The following is a 19,962-nucleotide window of genomic DNA, read 5'->3' as shown; positions in this document are numbered from 1 at the left end:
CCCCAATTTTTTTGCAGCGTGAGTGCACCTTCAACTTTTCACTCCTACATTTGTTCGCATCAACAAAATAATAGTCAACTGGAAACAGACGCAAGTGGAGCTGATTGGAGCACACTGGGCCGCCTTATAAGCACTAGATATTATATATTCTACTCCGTACCGAGACGTCAAACTGGAGGGAGAGCCATCACCAGTCGAGATGGCTGAATCCCATCCTCAAAAGAGACCTGCTGAACAGGACTTGGACGCTCACGACGAGTAAGTCCACTGTACTGGATCTGCCCATCATCACTAGCATATCCTACTGATCATGAACTATCTGCCCCGTCTCTCTCTCCATACTCATTGTTTGTTTCTTTTTGTTAGCTCCGAGACAAAGTCGAAGCGTTATCGACTCGACGAACAACCAACGGAAACACTAGATAACGGTGAAAGTCACTATGATAATGGCCATATAGAAGACCACACTGACTACAATCATGATAACAATGGTGTTGAACCTGATATTCGATCTATATCTGACGATCCTCACGGTTATCAACAAAACTTTGATTCCCCTGCTGGCAGCGTTGATGATCAGAATGGATATGATGCTGATGTTGCCGATGACTATACAGGTGGTGGTAGCGCTCATGATCTTAATGACGATGGCCTACTAGCAAGCCCTGCTATGCCCACTACATCACACCCAATAGACTTTAATGCTACCCCACTCAACGCACCAATCCCTGTCCTTCCTGGCCATTCAGTTTCTCACATCAGAGAAGTTCAGGTATGTTTATCTAGTCACGTCCTCGCTACTGTGTGTAATCGTCGACCTCACTTTCCCCTTGCTTGCATCACAGGTTCCAGGTCATATAGTTGCCACCTCAGCTGATCCCGCCACAAACGCAGAGCAGCTCAAGTATGCAGTCACCATGATCAAAACTCTGCGAAGAAACAAGGATTGTATGGCATTTTTGGAACCAGTCGATCCCGTCAAGCATGGTATTCCAACCTACTTTTCGGTCGTCACCTATCCCATGGACACGTCTACCATATTGAGAAAGCTTGAAGCTCACCAATATCCCAATATTATGGCTGTAATCGATGATTGTAACGCAATGCTTATGAACTGTTATCGCTTCAATGGTCCAGAACACATTGTCTCCAAGCAAGGGCAGAACCTAGCTAAGTAAGTATAGCTTCACCATAAGGTCCAGTCATGTTGCCGAATATACTGCTGATGACGCGGAATAGTCATCGTTCGGTTTCAGTGTTGGAATCGGCCCAGAACTTTCGCACAGCGCAAGTACTCAACGGTCATTTTATCAATAGGACTTTGGCAAAGTACTTGGAAAAGACTCCTCTTCAAGTGAGTACATCAGTCTCTACTCGTTTGCTTATAACACTAGGCCAATTGTTTAATCACATTCCTGAAATTACAGCCCAAGCCTTCAGCTTCAAAAAACCGCAAGAAGAGTGGAAGCTTTAGTATGTCAGGTCAGGGAGGTGGTAGCAGAGGAGGGGTACGTACCTCATATGTCGGAGCGTTCATTTTCGAGAAAGGCGTGTGCTTACTTTTACTCATGCACAAAAACAGTCACGGGAGCCTGATAGAAACTATGATCCAACCAGGCCGAAACGTGATATACATCCACCTGCACGAGTCGTCACAGAAGCCATGCCAGGAAAGAAGGGCAAAAGGGCGTCAGCTCAACTCAAGTTCTCTGGTGCCGTCATCAAAGAACTTTTTAAAGAGGAATATAAATCCTTCACCTATCCATTCTTACAGCCAGTAGATCCCACTGCACTCGGCATACCACACTATCGTACAATCATCAAACATCCAATGGATTTGGGTACCATAAGGAAACGATTTGAAGCTGGTCATTATACTGATCCAGCTGAAATCGAACATGATGTTCGTTTGGTTGTCGGTAATGCTAAAAAGTTCAATCAACCCGGTGAACCCGTCCATGAAATGGCTAGAAGGCTAGAACAGCTATTCGAAGCCAGGTGGAAGGAGTTGCCGAACTTTGTTGGCGCCGCAGCTGCTATGGGTGGTGGTGGTGAGAGCGAAGATGAGGAGGATGATGATGACGATGACTCATCTGAAGATGGTAAGCGTTGTTTGTTTGTTAAAGTCGTGTGCTTGTGCATGTTGTGATTTTGATCAAAAAACTAAATGACTTTCTTTGCTCAACTTCATGACTAACACGACAGCAATTTCCGCAATAGAAGCTCCTGCTCCTTCAGCTGTAGCTCCCAATTCACAAATAGAACTTTTGCAACAAAATCTTCAACTTATGACTGCACAGCTAAACTTATTGGTACAAAGTCAGCAACAGCCAAAGAAAAAGAAGAGAGACAAGAAGGAGAAGAAGGAAAAGAAAGAGAAGCGTAAGAGTCTCTCTTCTGGTCTTCCATCCATGCCATTCCCTGTACCAAACTCCATGCCGATGCCTCAACACCAATCTAAACAGCCCAAGCCACAAAATAAACCACCCAAGGCAACACGTCCTCCTTCATTTTCGGGTCCGCCGACATCAAATGCATTACCAACTCCAGTAAACAGAGCTAAACCACCAGCACCTAAAAAGCAGAAGGTGAAGAAGGAAGACGCCAAAGAGTTGACATACGAACAGAAGCTCGAGTTATCAAACCGGTTCACTCAAGGCTTGTCGGAAGAAGTCATGGGTCAAGTATTCTCTATAATTCGAGAAGGGATGCCTGGTATAGATGTAAGTGTACATTCACGGAGTTGCCCTGGCAATAATCTTGGTTTTCTTGCGCGCTTGAATGCTCAACCGCCATTTCACGATAGGCCAATGCCCATGAAGAGCTGGAGCTTGATATCGACAATCTAGATCCTGTAACGTTACGTCGATTGTATAATTATGTAGTAAAGGGCCGGTTATCCAAGTCAAAGGCAAAGGTTAGTAATCAATAATTAGTTCCTGGTTCAGCATTATTGCCTTTCGCAAGGTCAACTCACACAAGTCCTTTTTAAATAGCCACCTACAGCTAAACATGGTGGTAGCGATTCGAGTTCTTCCGATGGAGACTCGGATTCAGGTAGCAACTAGTCGTTTTTTCACAGTCTATAATGCATTTTGAGGGTTTGAGGTGCGTGAAGCAAGGAAGAACTGGAGCACACACAGAGCATAAGTAATTGGATGGATAAAAAAGCAGTATATTGGAGGAGGGTTTAGTTAAGCGAACGAGAGATTATCAGAGTAAACAAAGATAAAGAAGGAGGAGGAGGGGGAGAGGCACCTCAACACTGGCTTTTACACACTATATCGACACACGTTTATACATCATCATCACCATTATAAAACCGAAAACTTGAGAACGGCACATACGATGCACATTGAAGGAGAGAAAGAGAGAGAATAGTGGGGAGGAAGGCTTTGGTCATCAACACTCTTATGTTTTATATACCGACTTGTTTGATTTACTTTAAAAAAGGTGTACCGAGGGTTTTCTCTATACTCCTGCAATGTGCCTCTCCTATGTTGCTGTTGGAAACTATCTCTCTCTCTTCCCCTCCCCCCTTCTTTATGTTTTATTTGCATCTCGATACCCTCAAAGTGGACTCAAAAAGATGCATTTGGACGTGTAATGCTAGAATTTTTTTACTTCTATATGAAAATCATTTGGTGATGTAGAACCTACCCTTTGTGTATGTGTGTAGTGTAGTGTGTAGTAGTGTTTGGGTGCCTCTCGCTCTGTCTCTGTCGATCCTCTCTTGTCTTTGGAGCTTGATGGTCCCCTCGAGTTTGATAACTCTCCTCTCTTGCTTTTAAGACATCGATTGCTTGCTACGTGTCGTGCTTCCAGTACTTCATGCGTTTGCTTCACCGCCTCGACAAGGGTTGTTCACAATTTAATGGTTGATGTTCATGTTCTGAATCTTCTACACGCTTCTTTGCGAATAGATGATGGACCATCTTCAGGAACCTCATCAGGAAGTAATGCATCTGGAAGTTCACCTGCACGACGTGGTGTTGCCCAAGTTTCAACAGCTACAAGAACTAGTGGTGGTGGTGACGGTGCTCCTTCCGTATGTCTCGAAATGATCATGTATCACTAGTATATTCTTTCGCTGACGAACTCGATTGATGCTTTTTCTTAGAGTGCACCTGTTGCTACAACTCATAAGGAAGCTGCTATGGTACGTGGTAGGAAGTGGGATGATCCTGATGTGATTACATGTGCAATTCTCTTTTCGTCTCTCTTTTGCATCACCAACACTTCTTTTTCTCGCTTAATCTAGGATATTGGCGATGCTCTCGCTGATGCTTCAGAACCATCTCCATCGAAAACACCAAGATCAGCTCAACGATCCAATAAACGTCGCATTGACTCATCCTCGCCAGAACCAGAAGCCGTAAAGACTGTACCATCAGCACCACAACCACAAAGTGCAAAACCATCCACAGTACCACCAACGTCAATTGCGACAACTCCCAAGACTCAACCAGCTTTAGTTAAAAGTAGATCGACTACACCATCCGCTGCACCTACTCGACCTTCCTCTGAAGAAGTCAGACCAACTTCAGCAACAGCTAGCAGTGGCAATAATGCTGCAAGTGGTACTAATAAAAGCAAACCCGTTGGACAATCTCCATCAGTGTCAGCTCCTCGAGTCGCTACTCCGAATGCACAACCAATCAGGACTGGAACTCCATTAATATCTAGTAAAGTTAGTGTTAGTCCTGCACTATCACCAGCATCAGGAGTAAAGCCTAGTGCTGTACCATCATCAATGCCTGTAGCAGCATCAACAGGAAATGTTCCGCTAGTGAAGAGACCCATTCTTCCAACTACGGCTATGAAACGAGGTCCAAGTGGGACAGGAAGTGGAAGTGGTGACCAATCTGCTATTCAAAAGGTAATATGTCCGTTGTATTTGCCGTTTTGCATGGCTGGGGTTTTGCAGTACGAGGACACCTTCTGAATCTTCAACTCTACCTACTTAGGCATTGGCAGTATCAGAAGCTGCTTCCAAGTTAATGGAATATGAAAAGCAACAACAGCGTAAAGAAGCGGATGAAAGGGTACGTTTTCTGTCATATGCCAGTTCAGCCTCCAGATGTTTCTGGCGGCTTTTTTTGTTTGCTCTTTGACTGCACCAATTGACTGTCTTGTTTTTACCAACTAGCTCGCGAAACGACGTGAACGTGAACAGAATGATGAGATCATTCGAAAGGCACAAGTTGAAGAACGTGAACGTCGACGCCTAGCAGAAGTTGACTTGTAAGTACACTGAACGCACAACAATGCAAACGGTGCCAAAATGTGCACAGTGAGTCTTTTATCAGCGTCAGTAATGCACGACCTCTAACGTCCACTTTATGAAATGTTAGTGAATTGAAGAAAATGAGAGGCCAAACTGCCATTCAACCACCACCATCAAGAGTACCGAAAGAAGACTTGGAGTTGACTGTCGACCGTATGCAGAAATTGCTACCAGCAGAGGCGACGGAACTATATAAGAATGATAAGAAGGCTCGAGATCTTATATGGGTATGTTATGTTCGTTTGTTAAGACCATTTTGGGGTTTACTGTTCGATTTTTTTGGCCTAAACTTGAAATCCTTCAAATCATTTCTCACATGCTACTTTGTTTTACAACACAGAAACAACGTGCTCCCTTGTTGGACGTCATTCCAATTCAAGGAGATATAATCAACAGCGTCCCTCGCGATGAAGATGAATCAGATGAACATCGTATCGCAGCTGCATCACGTAGTCGCATTCGTGAAGCCATTGTGAATGACTTGTTGTCTGGTCATACTACAAAATGTGCTGATGACGCTGCTCATCCAGAATTTGCTGATGAGAGTTTGTTGAATGCTGCTGATCTTGAGGATGGTGAAATCGCTTGATTGTTCAGTTGGTGTGATGGGTTTTGTTGTTGGTGTTTGGAAATGGGTGCGGGTTTTGTTGTGGAGGCTTGATGAATTAAAACAAAATGTGTTTAATAAAGGAATGTTTGAAATATAATTTGGAAGTTTGCAAAACATTGAACGGTCGTGTTACAGCATGTGCTGATAATGCTGCTCTTCCACATGTTATTTCCACTGAGATGTGTGTATTTTTGGTGAAAGCATGGTCAATTCAAAATTGGTAAGGAAAACAGGACTCTCTGAAATATAAATCCAAGGATGCAACACATGAGCGACAGCCCAATATATTTTTGAGCGATAGTGTATTTTTGTTGCTTTGGTTCGGGTGTACAATACAAGGATTTAAAGAGCAAAAGAGAGAGCGAGATGTTCTTCATAATTTTTTTTACTGTTGGACTGGAGCAGCAGCTGGTCTACCACGGCCCATACCTAATAAGCAAAGACAAAATAAAGCAAGTGATCGGTTAGTTTTGGTTATTGCCATTTAGGTGTATGGATGTACATGCTTGCCTCCACGACTAATAAGAAAATATTCATTAGCTGTCTTGATTTTCGAGCAAGCTATAACACCACCGTAATGACTTACAATTCGGGTCTGAAACCACCACCAGCGCCTTCTGGTTTGGCTCCACCGTCATCACGTCGCCTGTATCCTTCACCATCACCACGAGGACGGTATGCTCGGTCACCGCCTTCACGAGGAGGACGGTCCTCACGACCACCTGGGCGGATACCAGTAGTCTTTGATTTCATCAGTGTGCTAGGCATGATTTCTGGAGGGAGATGCAAGAATCCTCTCAGATATTCAATACCGGCATCGGTCAAGTCTGTATCAAGAGAATATTAATTAATATGTATGACATATATGTTAACAAAAAGCTAGCAGATGGGCATGGATGCGGAGCTATCCTTTCCACAATCACACACTACAATCGCTAGACAAAACATACAATAGTAATAGTATTGCCATGAGAATTGGGTTGTGACGTAGCCTCGAGAGTTCATAGATTGCATAGCTTTGATGACTTGGAGGTTTGGTACATCAATATCCTTGTGTTTTGGAGCATTGTAGTCCTTCTTTGCTACCATAACACCGGCCTGGAAGAGATATTGATATATCTTCTTCCGATTCTCTTTAGTGATCAACATGATTGCAACAAGAGTTCTTTTGTATCTGAGTTGGTGAGAGAGTATGTTAGCTTTTGATGTTGGGTAAAGGAGTTTGATGTTGGGTGTTTTAAGGATATTGTTTGTTTTAAGGATATTGTTAGATGAGGAGGGAGCCAAGATTCAATCTAACTATTCAAAGACAGCAGCTTGATGCGTGTAGTATCTTTTAATCGATTTCAATCAGCTGTATGTCTAGCCGTAATTGCAGGGGTGTTGCTCATTTGAAGCAATCCATCCCATCGACCAATATAGCACCAGGAAAGACACAGAGAGACAATTTCCTTGTTAATAACGATGATTTCAATGCTTACCTGTCAAGACTTTAGTCCCTTGTGACTGTTGCCTTGACGGATGCGTTTGATGATGTCTTGAACACTCTTTACATAAGGTTTAGTAAGCGACATGAGAGTGACGACAGGAACAATGAGACAGGAATTGGAGATAAGAACCACTACTAGCATTCGTGACGCGTAACGCAATTATACCCTTTTAATCACATCTTTATCTCTTTCATATTCCCAGCAGCGCTACCCTCCAGCTACGAGGTCTTGCACATTTGACGACCACTCATAGCAATCAAGGGGCCTTCTGAAGAAGTAGCGAGGCTCTTGCTGAACTTGTGACCTGTGACAATACCAAGGAGTGACGTGACCGGCTAGTCGAAAACGAATCTCTAACTTCGATGCCTCTCGTTGACCAACAATTTCTAGATCAGCTGCGCCTACTAGGACACGACGAACAAGGACAAGACGAAGGGCGAGGACGACATCCATGGCAATTAAGTCATGCAAATGATTGGACTCTGTCGAAAAATTTCGGTCGAAAGTGGTTAAAAAGATCAGTGGCGATGAAATAGGAAAATTAAATTGAAATCAAGATGGAACGGGGCTGTAAGACGATACTGAAGTAGCAAATATTCATTTAATGATACTAAGCTAGTACTCACATCCTTTCTTACTCCCATTCTTCAGATGGGGTTGGTTTTCATATTACATCCGACATTAAAATTTGGAACTTCCACCAGAAACACACCGACACTTCAAGATTATCTGTACTCCTACTACTACTTGAGGGGCTGCAAAGCAGTAGTAGTGGTTGCTTGCCCACAGCGTAAAATTGGATGAGGACACGCCCTTCAGCGGGACCTGGGAAAGCTGCAATGCAGGCGTTTGCTTTGAACTCTCTACGGCTAACCGGACGGTGCTCGTGACGAACGGCTGACTTTTGTCTACCCGTGACAGTCGAAAGAGGGTTCACATGCGGGTGTCTATACCAAACTAAAGGCAGCTTCAGATCTCGAGGATTTGTATAATTTTCCTTCTTGTCTTTGGGCCCGCCGAAGGGGTTCAAGAACTCTACATCCACTGCCACTCAAGGACATTTTACATAATCTCTGATTATGTATGTATAACCCGGATCAAATCCACACCAAAGCAATAATATCTTTGATAGTAAAACCTCTACATATCTGAATGATTGGCATCGGGCAACGCAACTCTTTGTAATTGAAACCGAACGGTATCTTCCAAACAACACCACTACCAACTTTTCAAAACACTGTTATGTATTGTTGTTCTAATCTAAACTTTTACTTATATAGCAACAGCAGAAGCAGCACCACTCGTACTAATATTATTCATAGCCGGTAAAGGGGGCAGCGGCGGCGTATCTCCTTTATTCAACAACATGGCAGCCTGCTTCCTAGCCTCCAGATACTGTCCCTTGAGCTCATCAAGCTGTAAGTCCAATCTCGCGACCTCATACTGTGCTTCTCTAGCTCTGGCTCTATACATATCCATCTCAGCATCAAGAGCCACCAATCTCATATTCCGATCTTTGACTTCTTTAGCATATTCCTCAGTCCGCTCATCCCAATCGACAGCAGTGTGTTTCTGTAATACTGATTTGAGGCGTAGATATGTTTCCTCACATTCACGGATAGCGTCTTCCTTTTCACGATCTTGTTTGGCTTTGGATATGAGTCTGCGTTGTAGAGTTTGAAGCAGCTGGATTGCTTCGTATGCTTTGGGGTCGGTGGATTCGAGAGTTCTCCAGCGGTGTACGTTGACGGGGTTTGCGAGCTCTTCTTCGAGGGCTTTGATACGAGTTTGTTCTCGGATCAGTGCTTCTTCGAGTTTGATAGTCATCTTTTTCAAATCTTGGGTTCCGGATGAGAACGCTAGTGCGAGTGACTTGTCTCGTGATGCCTTGTGGAGTTGGGATTTGAGTTCTCGTAATGTGTGGATTCGTTCTCGATAGTGACCTTCTCCTCGAGAGAGTGTTGTTCGTTGCAGTTTGAGCTTGTCGTATACTTGAGCTAGCTCATCGTTTAATCTGACTATACGAGCATGCAGGTTCCCTTGTTCAGACTGCAAAGCTTGCAAAGCATTCTCCTGTCTAGCACGTTCCACATCAGCCTCTTTCACAAAGTGATGCAGTTTGGCTTCTTCAGCAATCTGTGTCTTCATATAAGCAGCAGCAACTTCATTCTGCTGTTTCAAGGCCTTGATTTCATCTTGTATGGCATCAACATCCTTTGAAAGACGAGCAGACTCTATAGACTCTCGAGACAATTCCTCACTCTTGCAATTGATTTCTTCTTTACGACCATTGATTTGGAAACTAGCCAGTTTCAATTTACGTCTTAGCTCTGCAATTTCGGCTTGGAGGTCAAGCAGCTGTTTCGAGTTGAGGTTACGTTCACTTTGTACTGCTTCGTATAGGTTTTGTTGATGCTTAAGTTTGGTGTTTGCTTGACCCATTTTACGTTTATGTTCGGCAGTTTCGACTTCCTTGGTATGGATTTCTTGTAGACATACGGAGGCTTCCTCATGGAGCTTGGCAGCTTCTGCAATCAGGGAATCTCGTTCGGAAATCAATGTCTTCAGCGTCTTCTGTTGGAAGGCCAAGTCTCGACGGTATCTTTGGATTTCGAGTTCAATATTATGACGGGTTTGATGGTAGCTTGCTGTGAGGGCACTGGTCTTAAGTACTTCGCCGACAGTTTTGCCAAGACTTGTATATAGAATGTCTCGTTCTCGTACGAGATCATCAATGATTTTCTTACTAGCATCCGTATCCTTTTTCACGACTTCACATTGTTCAACTGTCGTGTCATGTAGCTCTCGGACGGATTTACGTTCTTGTTCGGCATGAGTCTTTTGGGTCTCTAGGTATCGATTCCTCTTGACAAGAGCTTCTCGAAGCTTATTGACTCGTTTCATTTCACCACGATTCTTTGATTGTTCCATTTCTTTAGCTCGTACTTCTTTGGCCGTGAATTCGTTTTCTTGTACTAAAATATTGGTAATGTTGACTTGCTCATCACATTCTTCCTTGAGTTTCAATGTTCGAGCAGCTAGAGTCTCTTGATCCTTGACGAGCTTTTCAGCCATGACTTTTTGTGACTTGATCTGTTGTTCTAGTATGGCGACATCATCTGTGGCTCGTAATACAGCATCCTGTTTATTCCTTATCTCAGACGATTTGGTGGATACGACTGCTCTCAACTCTCTCAAATCACGTTCCAGACGATCCTTCGTCCGTGTTTCAGCATCAATATCAGACTTCTTTTGAGAGTTTCGTTCACGTAATGAGTATATCTCTTGTTCTAGCGCTCGTTTCTGGCCATCGGCAGTACGAATGGATTCGGTGGTGGTGGCTATCTGTGCTCGTAGTGCAACAATGGTTTCCATCTCATGTTCTAATTCACGGGCGGATGTTTCTTTGACCTGGGCTAGCTCAGCTAGTGTTCGTTCCTGCATGACACTCAGAGTAACACCCTTCTTGATGGACGCTGCCAACATTGATACATCATTCTGCAGAGACTTTAACTCCTCCTTAACAGTTTCGTCTCGTTTCTGTATCGTAGCAACAGATTCCTCTGTCTTTTTAATCTGGACTCGTAACTGCCTTGCAGTCTCTTGATCCTGGGCAACAGCACGTGTAGCTTCCTGCGTACTGGCCATATTAGCATTCTTCTCACGAGATAGCTCTTCATATTGTCCAAACAGTTTAAGTGAATGTGCTCGTGATCGTAGTAGAGCTCTATGCAGTTTCTCGTATTCGGTACGGAATTTGGCTAGTGAATCATCGTCTTGTAAAGTTGGCAGGAATTCACGGAATTGCTCTTCTACGGCTGTGAATGCGGTATCCTGTTGATCTTTTTCTTCGAGTCCTTCTAGCGGTGGTAGTGGGATTGGGGCAATATGAGGCGTTGAAGTGGTTGTGCTAGTCGTGATATTGTCCTTGCTTGCCGTAGTGGTAATGGTGTTGGAGGAAGTATCTACAATATTTACGGAGGGTGGCCGTAGGTTGAGGCTTGAGCTGTTTAAGACCATTATACTAGCAGAAGCAGGTGCATTCAAAGTAGATCCCAAAGTGGTGAATGTGTCTTGATTTTGACTCGACGCGTCTAACATAAAAAGTTACGAGGTCAGACACCATGTGTGCAGAATTGTATAAATAAGCAAAACAATACCAGTCGCAGTCTCATTGTCTGCCATTGTTTGGGCAGCTTGGTTCCAAGTTGATGATGAACCTGCTGCACAGTTGTGAAGAGGAGAACGCGTCAGTCAATAATAAAACACGTATAAATATCAGGGAATAAATAGATGGTTTGCCTACCACCACCTCTCTTCCTCTCAGTTTTGCTAGATTGAGCTCGAAGCTTCGTCTTGCTTGTTTGCTACAAATTTCCGACATCCAATAGAGAGAACCTAGGTTCGTAGCAAAGAGGAGAGAGAGACCCTTATCGTACTATTGCTCCTATATACAAGACATGGCTGGTAAGTCCGTTTACTTGTCACTGCATGTACGGAGCCCCAGAAGCTAACAATTTACATTCTCGCCAACAAAAAAGACCATTTGGCAAGCATCTACGGAACAGAAAAGGACAAGGTCAACTGTTCCTTCTACTTCAAGATTGGAGCTTGCAGACACGGGGATCGATGCTCCCGAAAGCATGTCAAACCTCTCTTTTCACAGACCATCTTGGTCCCAAATGTATATTTGAACCCGGCACACGAACCTGCCTGCCAGATGTCCGACTCGCAGCTGCAAGAACACTTTGACAACTTCTTTGAGGACTTTTTCGTCGAGCTCGCTAAATATGGAGAGATTGAAGAAATGAATGTTTGTGACAATATTGGTGACCATCTTGTTGGAAGTAAGTACAATAGGACAGGGGGCTACAGTGGATACAAATTAGTGGAATAACATACGGGCTCTCATCGCCACTACCGCTAACCTCTTTCTCTACCTACTAGATGTATATGTACGATACAGGTTGGAAGAAGATGCTGGTCGAGCCGTCGAAACATTAAATAACCGATTCTATGCTGGAAAACCACTATACGCTGAATTATCTCCCGTCACTGACTTTCGAGAAGGTAATGTACATCCCCATTGCATTTTAGCTTCTTTACAAACATTTCCCCTGTTACAAATTCACCGTACGTTTTTATCCTATCTAATAGCTTGCTGTCGGCAGTATGAGAACTCTGAATGCACACGAGGTGGATTTTGTAACTTTATGCACTTGAAGGCGGTGACAAAACAGTTGAGAAAGGATTTGATGGAAGGCCAACGCAAAACCATCAAACTCCAAAAAGCTGAGCGTGAAGTCAAGAGAGATGATGATGAAGACCCTCGTCGTAGTCGAAGATAGAAAATATCTATAGGAAAAAATGTATAAATCAATAAACGTGCTTTTACAGGATCATCTTGATGTCTGTTTTGTGTTTGCTTGTTGGCGTCTCCCGTTGTGAGCCCGAAGTAGCTCTGAAAGATCAGGCCTACGATCAACCTGTAGCGTTTGTCTTCAGCTCCATCGTTTTGAAATAGCAGATCGTGCGCCCGCCATGAAGAACAAGGCAGATTCAGAGGCTCCGAGCGAGTCAGCATCTAAAAAAGCCAAGATAGAGTCCCCTACCAAAGTGCATCCGTTCTTTATCAAGAAAACAAGCATCAGCACCCAATCAGTCGCTGAAGCTTCAGACCCCAACGAGGTCCAATGGAGGAAGAAGGACACATTATTAATAGGAAAATTTGGTCTCACAAAACCAGGCTCTAAAATAGCTGCATTCGACTTTGATTCAACGTTGGTGACTGTGAATGTGAGGCCGACATTTCAAAACTAACGTTTTACGAGCAGATCCATGGCAAAGTGGTTGTTTCTCGGACTCAAATGTATTCAAATTGTCTAGGGAAAACACGTATGGCCAAAGGGTGGCGATGATTGGAAACTGTTTCATGCTACCGTGCCTACCAAGCTTCAAGAACTTCATGAGAATGGATTCGCGATTGTCATTATATCAAATCAGGTATTTATTAGGATGCTGTTCTGATGTTATGTCGGCTCAAGATCAGATGCATAACGGAAAGATCGTCAAAAATTATATCTAGTCGAGATAATTGTATTGATGACCTTACTTTTTTTTGTCGTCTAAAGGGATCGCATGCTGCAGACAAGAAGGGGGCCAAGGAAGCTGTGTTCAAATCTCGAGTCACGCATTTTGCTAAAGCTGCTCAAGTGCCACTTACAGTAATCGTAGCTCAGGACTATGATTATTATCGCAAGCCCTTATTGGGAGGCTGGGAGGTATGTTGAAAGGTCATGTGCATATAGACGTCAATCCGTAATCTCTTCTTTTCTCCTAATACGATCATCATCTCACATAGCACTTTATCGAAACCCACAACATCACCGAAATCGATAAAACACTCTCCTTCTTTGTTGGCGACGCAGCAGGCCGTCCCGCATCCACATCCTCAAAAAAGGATTTCTCAGACTCGGACTTAAAATTCGCAATGAACTTAGGAATCCAATTTCATGTACCCGAATCCTTCTTTATGAAGCATCCACCACCGATATTCCCACCATTTGAATTCGACCCGAAGCTCTTAGTGGATTTGAAAGTACCTGCTGTTGAACCTGATGGAGAGATTGCTGATGGAAGCGGAGGACAACAGGAGTTGGTATTGTTTTGCGGCAGTCCTGCATGTGGCAAGACGAGTTTTTATAAGAAACATTTTCAGAGTGTTGGGCATCTACATGTGAATCAGGACACTCTCAAGTGAGTGAATTGCGGAATAACTTTGAATAAATTTTTTTGTCCAAACAAGTAGTGGTAGCATTCTAAACAAGTGGTTGTAACATTTTTCTCAATCATCACTAGAACAAGAAGCAAATGTCTAGCGGTCGCTAAAGCAGCATTGTTGGAAGGAAAATCTTGTGTGATTGGTATGCATTTTGAAGTATTTTGCCCTCTTTTGCCTTGAATCGTTCACCACAAACTCCAATCTTAGACAACACTAACGCAGAAATAGCAACCCGCAAACTATATATCGACCTAGCTAGGAGTATATCGGACACAATCCGCATCCGGCTCTTCCATTTCGTGTCATCAGCAGCACTATGTAGCCACAACAATGTCTTTCGAGCCTGCAAAGGAGTCGCAAAACTACTACCCACTATCGCATTCTCATCATATGCTTCCAGGTACCAGGCCCCGACTGTCTCTGAAGGATTTACAGAGATTCGAAATGTGAATTTCGTGCCTAGGTTTGAAAGTGAAGCTGATAGGCAACGATATATGCTTTGGCATATCTGATTTGTACATAAATCGTATTATAGCTGTATCCAATCTGCATAAACTCTTGCCAAATTGTATAGCAAATAGAGGTTTTTTATTTCATATTTACAATAAAAAGAGTCTGGCAACCCCCACCACCATCACAATACACTTGTGCTTGCTATTGTTGCGGCTGTTGCAGAGACTCCCTCCCATTAATCTCAGGAATGCCTTTAATATACCTGCCCCTGTTCAACAACAATTCATCGTGTTCAACCCAGTCCGGGAAGACCAGCTCGCTGAGAAAGCGATACTCTGTCCTCTCCCAATAAATCCTCAACGACGGTATCCCCTCCTCCTCCTTACCACCCAAATCATGCACATCCTCATAAATCTCTGGCAAATCCACCAGCGCTTTGGCCAAGTCCCTCGTCTTGCGCTCTACCGCATACGGCACCTCCCACGCCTTAACCACGTCTCGCCTCTGGATCGATTTAGCCTTGTTATAGTGCGGCAGCGGGGATCGTTGTTTCCCATACGGTGTTTTGCGAGGTGATGAGAGATAGTTGATGAGGGATGTTGCTGTTGATGCTCTGTGTAAGCCGATGAGCACGGCGAAGGGTGTCCAGTGGTCGGGACGGATTTTGAGCTGTTGGCGGTGCTGGCCTATTTGTTGGAGGAGCGAGTTCTGTCGTGTGGGGTTGATGTTAGTTTTGATGTTTGGGAGAAAAAAATGTAGACAATGAGGAGGCCGTACGGTCAAGTTCATGGAGGGGGAGACGATGACCTTGCTGCTTGTTATGTTCCGGAGACAGTATACGTGTGCCATCTTGTTTGGTTGATGGAGTGATGAGTGTGCTCTGAGTGAAAGCGATGTTTGATGTTTGGAGCAAGGGCGAGCGAGAGCGTAAACAAAAAAACGCGAACTGGACGTTCTTCAATAACCAATTCTCGTTTTATTTATATATGCCTCTTTGGCAAATGCTTTAATCTCTGATACTAGAATCTCTGATCATTTATAAAATGTTCCCATCCCACATCCATTATCTAATCCCCTTAGAATTCAGGACGTTTGCGAGCCTCGGCAGCTTGTCCTTCGAATTTCTGATTTACTGCATACAATTCTATTTGCAAAACCAAGATATGATCAACATTCTGGATTGATCTACTGCAATACTTTGCCACTTTGCCACAATGCTTTGGCATTATCAACTAACAATGCAGTTCAAATCTCAAATTGACTGGTTTCAACTTACTGATATTGGTAGTTTGTGGCAATTTTGCGAACGGATGAGGGTTTTCTCGTTTATTGCTGTAGACGATGGTTGGGTCTCTTGTTAAGCTGTTGCCTATATCGCAACGGAAAGGTAGCGTTGCTTAGTAACGATAATAATATTGATGCAAAGCACCTCCATTGGCAAGCATTCAACAACACATATAAATTGTAACGTACCTAGCATGTATCCACCCAGTCCGACCCCCGCAGCAACTGCGACAACCAATATAGATCTGTATATGGAATATGTCTGGTTAGGGTGTGCTTTGAAATGATGCCCACATGTTACATCAAAACAATGTACGAGGTTTGCAGAAGACAACCCGGAAAGAGACAGTGCATGATATGAGATAACTTACAATGGAGCGTTTCCGTAAGCCTTCCTAGCGAGTCCTGACATCTACATAACATTGGGTTAGGACGACGGCTCAGGGTGGCATGCGAATTGTTTTGTTCAGTCAACTGCCAAACTTTACGACATACGATGGTCATGGTGAGATAGTTCTTGAAGTTGGACCTTGTGAGATAGATGTGAGAAGGACGGCTGTGCCTTTATTTTGCTAGTTCGTAAGTGTTCTTTGCGGTGCGAGATGAGGGAGATGTAACTCGAGTGCCACAAGGGCGACCATGTGATTGAACAAACAAAAGCAATCAAACCGTGATAACATGGAGAGGAAGGGAGCATCAAGGCAGGAAATCATTAGCTCAAGCATATCTACGCGTATTCACTGTGTTCTTGAACTAGGATTACGCGTTTTGCAAAGGAAAACTAAAAACAACATGAAGAAAAACAAAACCACCATGACGTCTGATGATCTATTAAATAACAAGATCACCAACTCCACTACCTTCCTATGCCATATATTACCTAACAAGTCCACCAACACCACTACTGTTCCGATGCCACAAGGAGTGCTCCAGATAACCAGTTCTTACGTCCATATTCTGCATCTCTGACTTGAGTCGCGTCACTGCCTGGTTAATGCTTGCAAGTGGTTTGGAATCCGTCATTCCTGACCCAAGATCATCCATTCGTGACTACATACGAGGTTGCATATATTAGGCAAATAAAAACAGATCCTTCAGTCAATATATGTCGGTTTTCACACAACGACAGTTACCTTGACTGAATCCAACTCTTCCGACACTCGCAACAACTCACTCGTCAATTGAGTTACTGCGCCACTAGATCCTTGGTATTGGTGCTTTAGTTCTGATAGTCGCTCACGTAGAGCTCGACATTCAGACGCCTAACGCTTGCTTTTTTAGCTTCAGATAAAAGACTTTGCGCATCGAATGTATCTTACCTGCGGTTCAAATTGTCCATTAATATACTTCTCACGACTCGAAATCTTTTCCAGAGTCTTGTCAACTTCTGTTTGAATCTTTCCTAGTTGCGAAGATGCTTCCGTCATGCCTGTTCCTATACTCTAGGAGCCAAAAGAAAAGTCAGTCGAATCCTGCAATGCATTGCATCAATGTAGCACTTTACGAAATCCCATACCAGCTTATATTGCTCCATATGCTCCAAGTGAACACGCCAATCCTTATTATCATTAGCAATCTGAACCTTCAGCATGGGCGTGACTCGTTCTACTTCCAGTCTCCATTCCGCAGAGTCTACGGTTGATACCACGAGAGATGATCTATCGTACAATGAGATATTTTGTTTAGGACAATAGCGAAAAATTAACTTGTACGTGTGAAAGTCAACATGCTCACTTGTCCGCTTCCTCTCGTGTCGGCGACATACTATCAATCATGACAGCCTTATCATCGTCGTCATCACGAGTAGCTGCTTCCTCTGCAGCTTCGACTGTGACTTCTGCACCTGCGTCGACTTCAGCTTCTTCTGCATAACTATAGCAAAATGCAAATTCAGCAAAAAAATTGGACGAGCGATTGACGTATGAGTATATCTTACTCTTCATTCTTGTACACAGGCTTCTGAAACGTGAACCTGGCTTTAGCAAGCGCCCGATCCACCAACGCTTGCAAGACAGCAGTAACACCATCTCCATATCCTTGTTTTAAGCGTGCTGGTGGAATGTCGAGATCAAAGTCCAGTTCTCGGCATTTCGATACTAGTAAAAAAATATCATCAACATTTGAATTCCTTCGTCCTTAAACCACCGTAGTATAGTCACATACAAATGTCTGCCGAAACAGCATTAGGATCATCATCTCGATCAGGAGCTTCGAAACTCTTGCCGCATTTCTTGATTAGGAATGCAGCTAGAGATCCGAAATATACGAATTGTTCTTCAGTGTCTGCTGCTGGGACTAGAAAGTAGTAGCGATTTAATGGTGGAAATCCACTAAATTTGGAGAAACGGAAGGTGCGTTAGTTCCTTGTTAAATGTGGATAGATCTAGTGGGTACTTGCAATGGGCGGCAGAAATCACGTATGTATCGTAGGACTCGAAGCTTGTCCAGTACGTCGTCCATCTCTCCTTGTTGAAGTTTGTGTTGGTTTTAAGGAAGAAGGAGAAGAATGTGAACGAGAAAGTTACAACAGCAGTATGCGGGTATTTACTGACTATATTTCGCGTTCTGATTAGGCCAATTATGTAATAACATGGGAACATGCTGCTCAGGACGTTTCATCGCCAGCATCACGAATTGTTAAGATCAAACTCAATACAAGCTTTGAGGACTTTCAAATCAACTTGCTGACAACACTCTGTGACATTACATGGCAGTATCAAGACAAATGCGCCACAACGTTAGGAAGGCAACCCTGTGTTTGCACGATAGCCTTGGTTTTTTTGCAGACATTCGACCTATCAGGAATCATAGCCTTGATTAGGAAGTATGGAAGATGTGAACGACCACAAGGATAAACAAGACATGGAAATGCGGTATTCGCCAGGCCTCCTCTTACAAACTCTCTCTGATCCCGCACGGCCAAACTTAATCCCACACACAGAAAAAGAGCTGATAAAAAGAGGACTAAGCTTTTCAAATCTCTCCAATATTTCAAATTTCGACTTTCAAGATCACAATCCAAAATGGTCCAACAAACAGAAATGCTCGCTGCCCGCGTACACGCCGATCGCAAACTACACCTCGACATGGTGCCAGTACCAACCCTTCGACCTGGGGCTCTGATCATCAAGCCGTTGGCGGTGCACACATGGAGCTATACTAGTGGTGTTATTGATGGGAGCAGGAACTATGCGTTGCCAGAGTTTCCTACAATCTTGGGAACGGGAGGTATTGGTCAAATTGCTGAGATTGGGGAAGGTGCATTTGATCTAGAGATTGGAGATTGGGTTCTGATGGATCCACAAGTTGGGAATATTACGCGGGATACACAGTATGATAATATCAATATTGGGTGGTCGTCGAGTAAGTCGACTTTGTGTCTTGAAACAACCCTGTTTTTCTTGCCTTTTCAACGATCTTCCGCTCCACTCGCTCACTCGCATTTTGGCTTCCAGCTTCCGGTCCAATAGGGCAACGAATCCAGAAATTATGGAAGGAAGGCACTCTCGCTGAATACTGCTTGTTTCCTTGTTTCCTACCACACATGTAACGAAACTCGGTGCAAACGCACCAAAAATGTATCCAGTCACTACATGGGCTTCTATTGGATTTCTTATCATCTCGTACTCTGGGCTCATGAGGGGTGACTTGAAGGCCGGTAATACTGTGCTCATTAATGGTGCGACTGGATCCATCGGGTTAGTTAAGCATAATTCTGGGATTGCTGTTTGTTTTTTTTTCGCATCGTAACACAGTTGCTCGATTACATAGAAGTGGTGCTGTAGTACTTGCCATGGCTCTCGGTGCTGGCAAAGTCGTTTGTGTTGGTCGGAAACAAGAAGCTCTGGACTCACTAAAGGAACTTGCGAAAAAGTTCCCAAATCCTGAACGTCTAGTTACGGTGTCATCGGTTGGCGAACCGGAGGAAGTTGCCAAGAGATTACAACAAGCTTGTGGGAAGACGGATGCGAATAGAGGTATGGAGGGCAATATTGGTTCCACGATTTGTAACTGTTGTCACCTTCTTTCTCCATCACAAACTCTAACACGACTCGTT

The 19,962-nt window shown here is 43.7% G+C and overlaps 7 protein-coding genes across 7 annotated transcripts; 3 read left to right on the top strand and 4 right to left on the bottom strand.

Annotated features, from left to right (window-relative positions):
• Positions 1-199: 199 nt before the first annotated feature.
• On the top strand, positions 200-5,876 carry SmJEL517_g00204 (uncharacterized protein; the record flags this gene model as incomplete). The annotated part of the gene is made up of 16 exons (XM_031166134.1): positions 200-258; positions 367-772; positions 846-1,174; positions 1,318-1,354; positions 1,428-1,508; positions 1,583-2,102; positions 2,206-2,723; positions 2,807-2,917; positions 2,997-3,057; positions 3,924-4,048; positions 4,121-4,189; positions 4,262-4,879; positions 4,968-5,045; positions 5,150-5,244; positions 5,355-5,514; positions 5,628-5,876. The coding sequence occupies 16 exons, from the start codon at positions 200-202 to the stop codon at positions 5,874-5,876; spliced, it is 3,516 nt and encodes a 1,171-aa protein (XP_031027904.1).
• A 406-nt stretch (positions 5,877-6,282) lies between these two features.
• Positions 6,283-7,046, bottom strand: SmJEL517_g00203 (uncharacterized protein; the record flags this gene model as incomplete). Its single annotated transcript, XM_031166133.1, has 4 exons — positions 6,283-6,326; positions 6,400-6,407; positions 6,484-6,724; positions 6,848-7,046. The coding sequence occupies 4 exons, from the start codon at positions 7,044-7,046 to the stop codon at positions 6,283-6,285; spliced, it is 492 nt and encodes a 163-aa protein (XP_031027937.1).
• Positions 7,047-8,659: 1,613 nt separating this feature from the next.
• On the bottom strand, positions 8,660-11,572 carry SmJEL517_g00202 (uncharacterized protein; the record flags this gene model as incomplete). Its single annotated transcript, XM_031166132.1, has 2 exons — positions 8,660-11,481; positions 11,548-11,572. 2 exons carry the CDS (start codon positions 11,570-11,572, stop codon positions 8,660-8,662), a joined length of 2,847 nt encoding a protein of 948 aa, XP_031027975.1.
• A 535-nt stretch (positions 11,573-12,107) lies between these two features.
• SmJEL517_g00201 (uncharacterized protein) lies at positions 12,108-12,735 on the top strand (the record flags this gene model as incomplete). The annotated part of the gene is made up of 3 exons (XM_031166131.1): positions 12,108-12,234; positions 12,335-12,457; positions 12,545-12,735. 3 exons carry the CDS (start codon positions 12,108-12,110, stop codon positions 12,733-12,735), a joined length of 441 nt encoding a protein of 146 aa, XP_031027907.1.
• A 193-nt stretch (positions 12,736-12,928) lies between these two features.
• Positions 12,929-14,680, top strand: SmJEL517_g00200 (uncharacterized protein; the record flags this gene model as incomplete). Its single annotated transcript, XM_031166130.1, has 6 exons — positions 12,929-13,183; positions 13,274-13,390; positions 13,519-13,668; positions 13,749-14,143; positions 14,246-14,310; positions 14,376-14,680. 6 exons carry the CDS (start codon positions 12,929-12,931, stop codon positions 14,678-14,680), a joined length of 1,287 nt encoding a protein of 428 aa, XP_031027936.1.
• A 1,017-nt stretch (positions 14,681-15,697) lies between these two features.
• Positions 15,698-16,409, bottom strand: SmJEL517_g00199 (uncharacterized protein; the record flags this gene model as incomplete). The annotated part of the gene is made up of 5 exons (XM_031166129.1): positions 15,698-15,765; positions 15,898-15,990; positions 16,095-16,150; positions 16,277-16,317; positions 16,401-16,409. 5 exons carry the CDS (start codon positions 16,407-16,409, stop codon positions 15,698-15,700), a joined length of 267 nt encoding a protein of 88 aa, XP_031028093.1.
• A 372-nt stretch (positions 16,410-16,781) lies between these two features.
• On the bottom strand, positions 16,782-18,365 carry SmJEL517_g00198 (uncharacterized protein; the record flags this gene model as incomplete). Its single annotated transcript, XM_031166128.1, has 8 exons — positions 16,782-16,955; positions 17,039-17,167; positions 17,225-17,347; positions 17,422-17,563; positions 17,640-17,777; positions 17,842-18,001; positions 18,069-18,200; positions 18,323-18,365. The coding sequence occupies 8 exons, from the start codon at positions 18,363-18,365 to the stop codon at positions 16,782-16,784; spliced, it is 1,041 nt and encodes a 346-aa protein (XP_031028094.1).
• Between the last annotated feature and the right edge of the window lie 1,597 nt (positions 18,366-19,962).

The sequence above is a fragment of the Synchytrium microbalum genome (genome assembly GCF_006535985.1).
Source record: "Synchytrium microbalum strain JEL517 chromosome Unknown SmJEL517_scf0001, whole genome shotgun sequence".
NCBI lineage: Eukaryota > Fungi > Chytridiomycota > Chytridiomycetes > Synchytriales > Synchytriaceae > Synchytrium > Synchytrium microbalum.
Note: the sequence above shows the minus strand (reverse complement) of the source record. Positions and strands in the feature narration are given on the sequence as shown.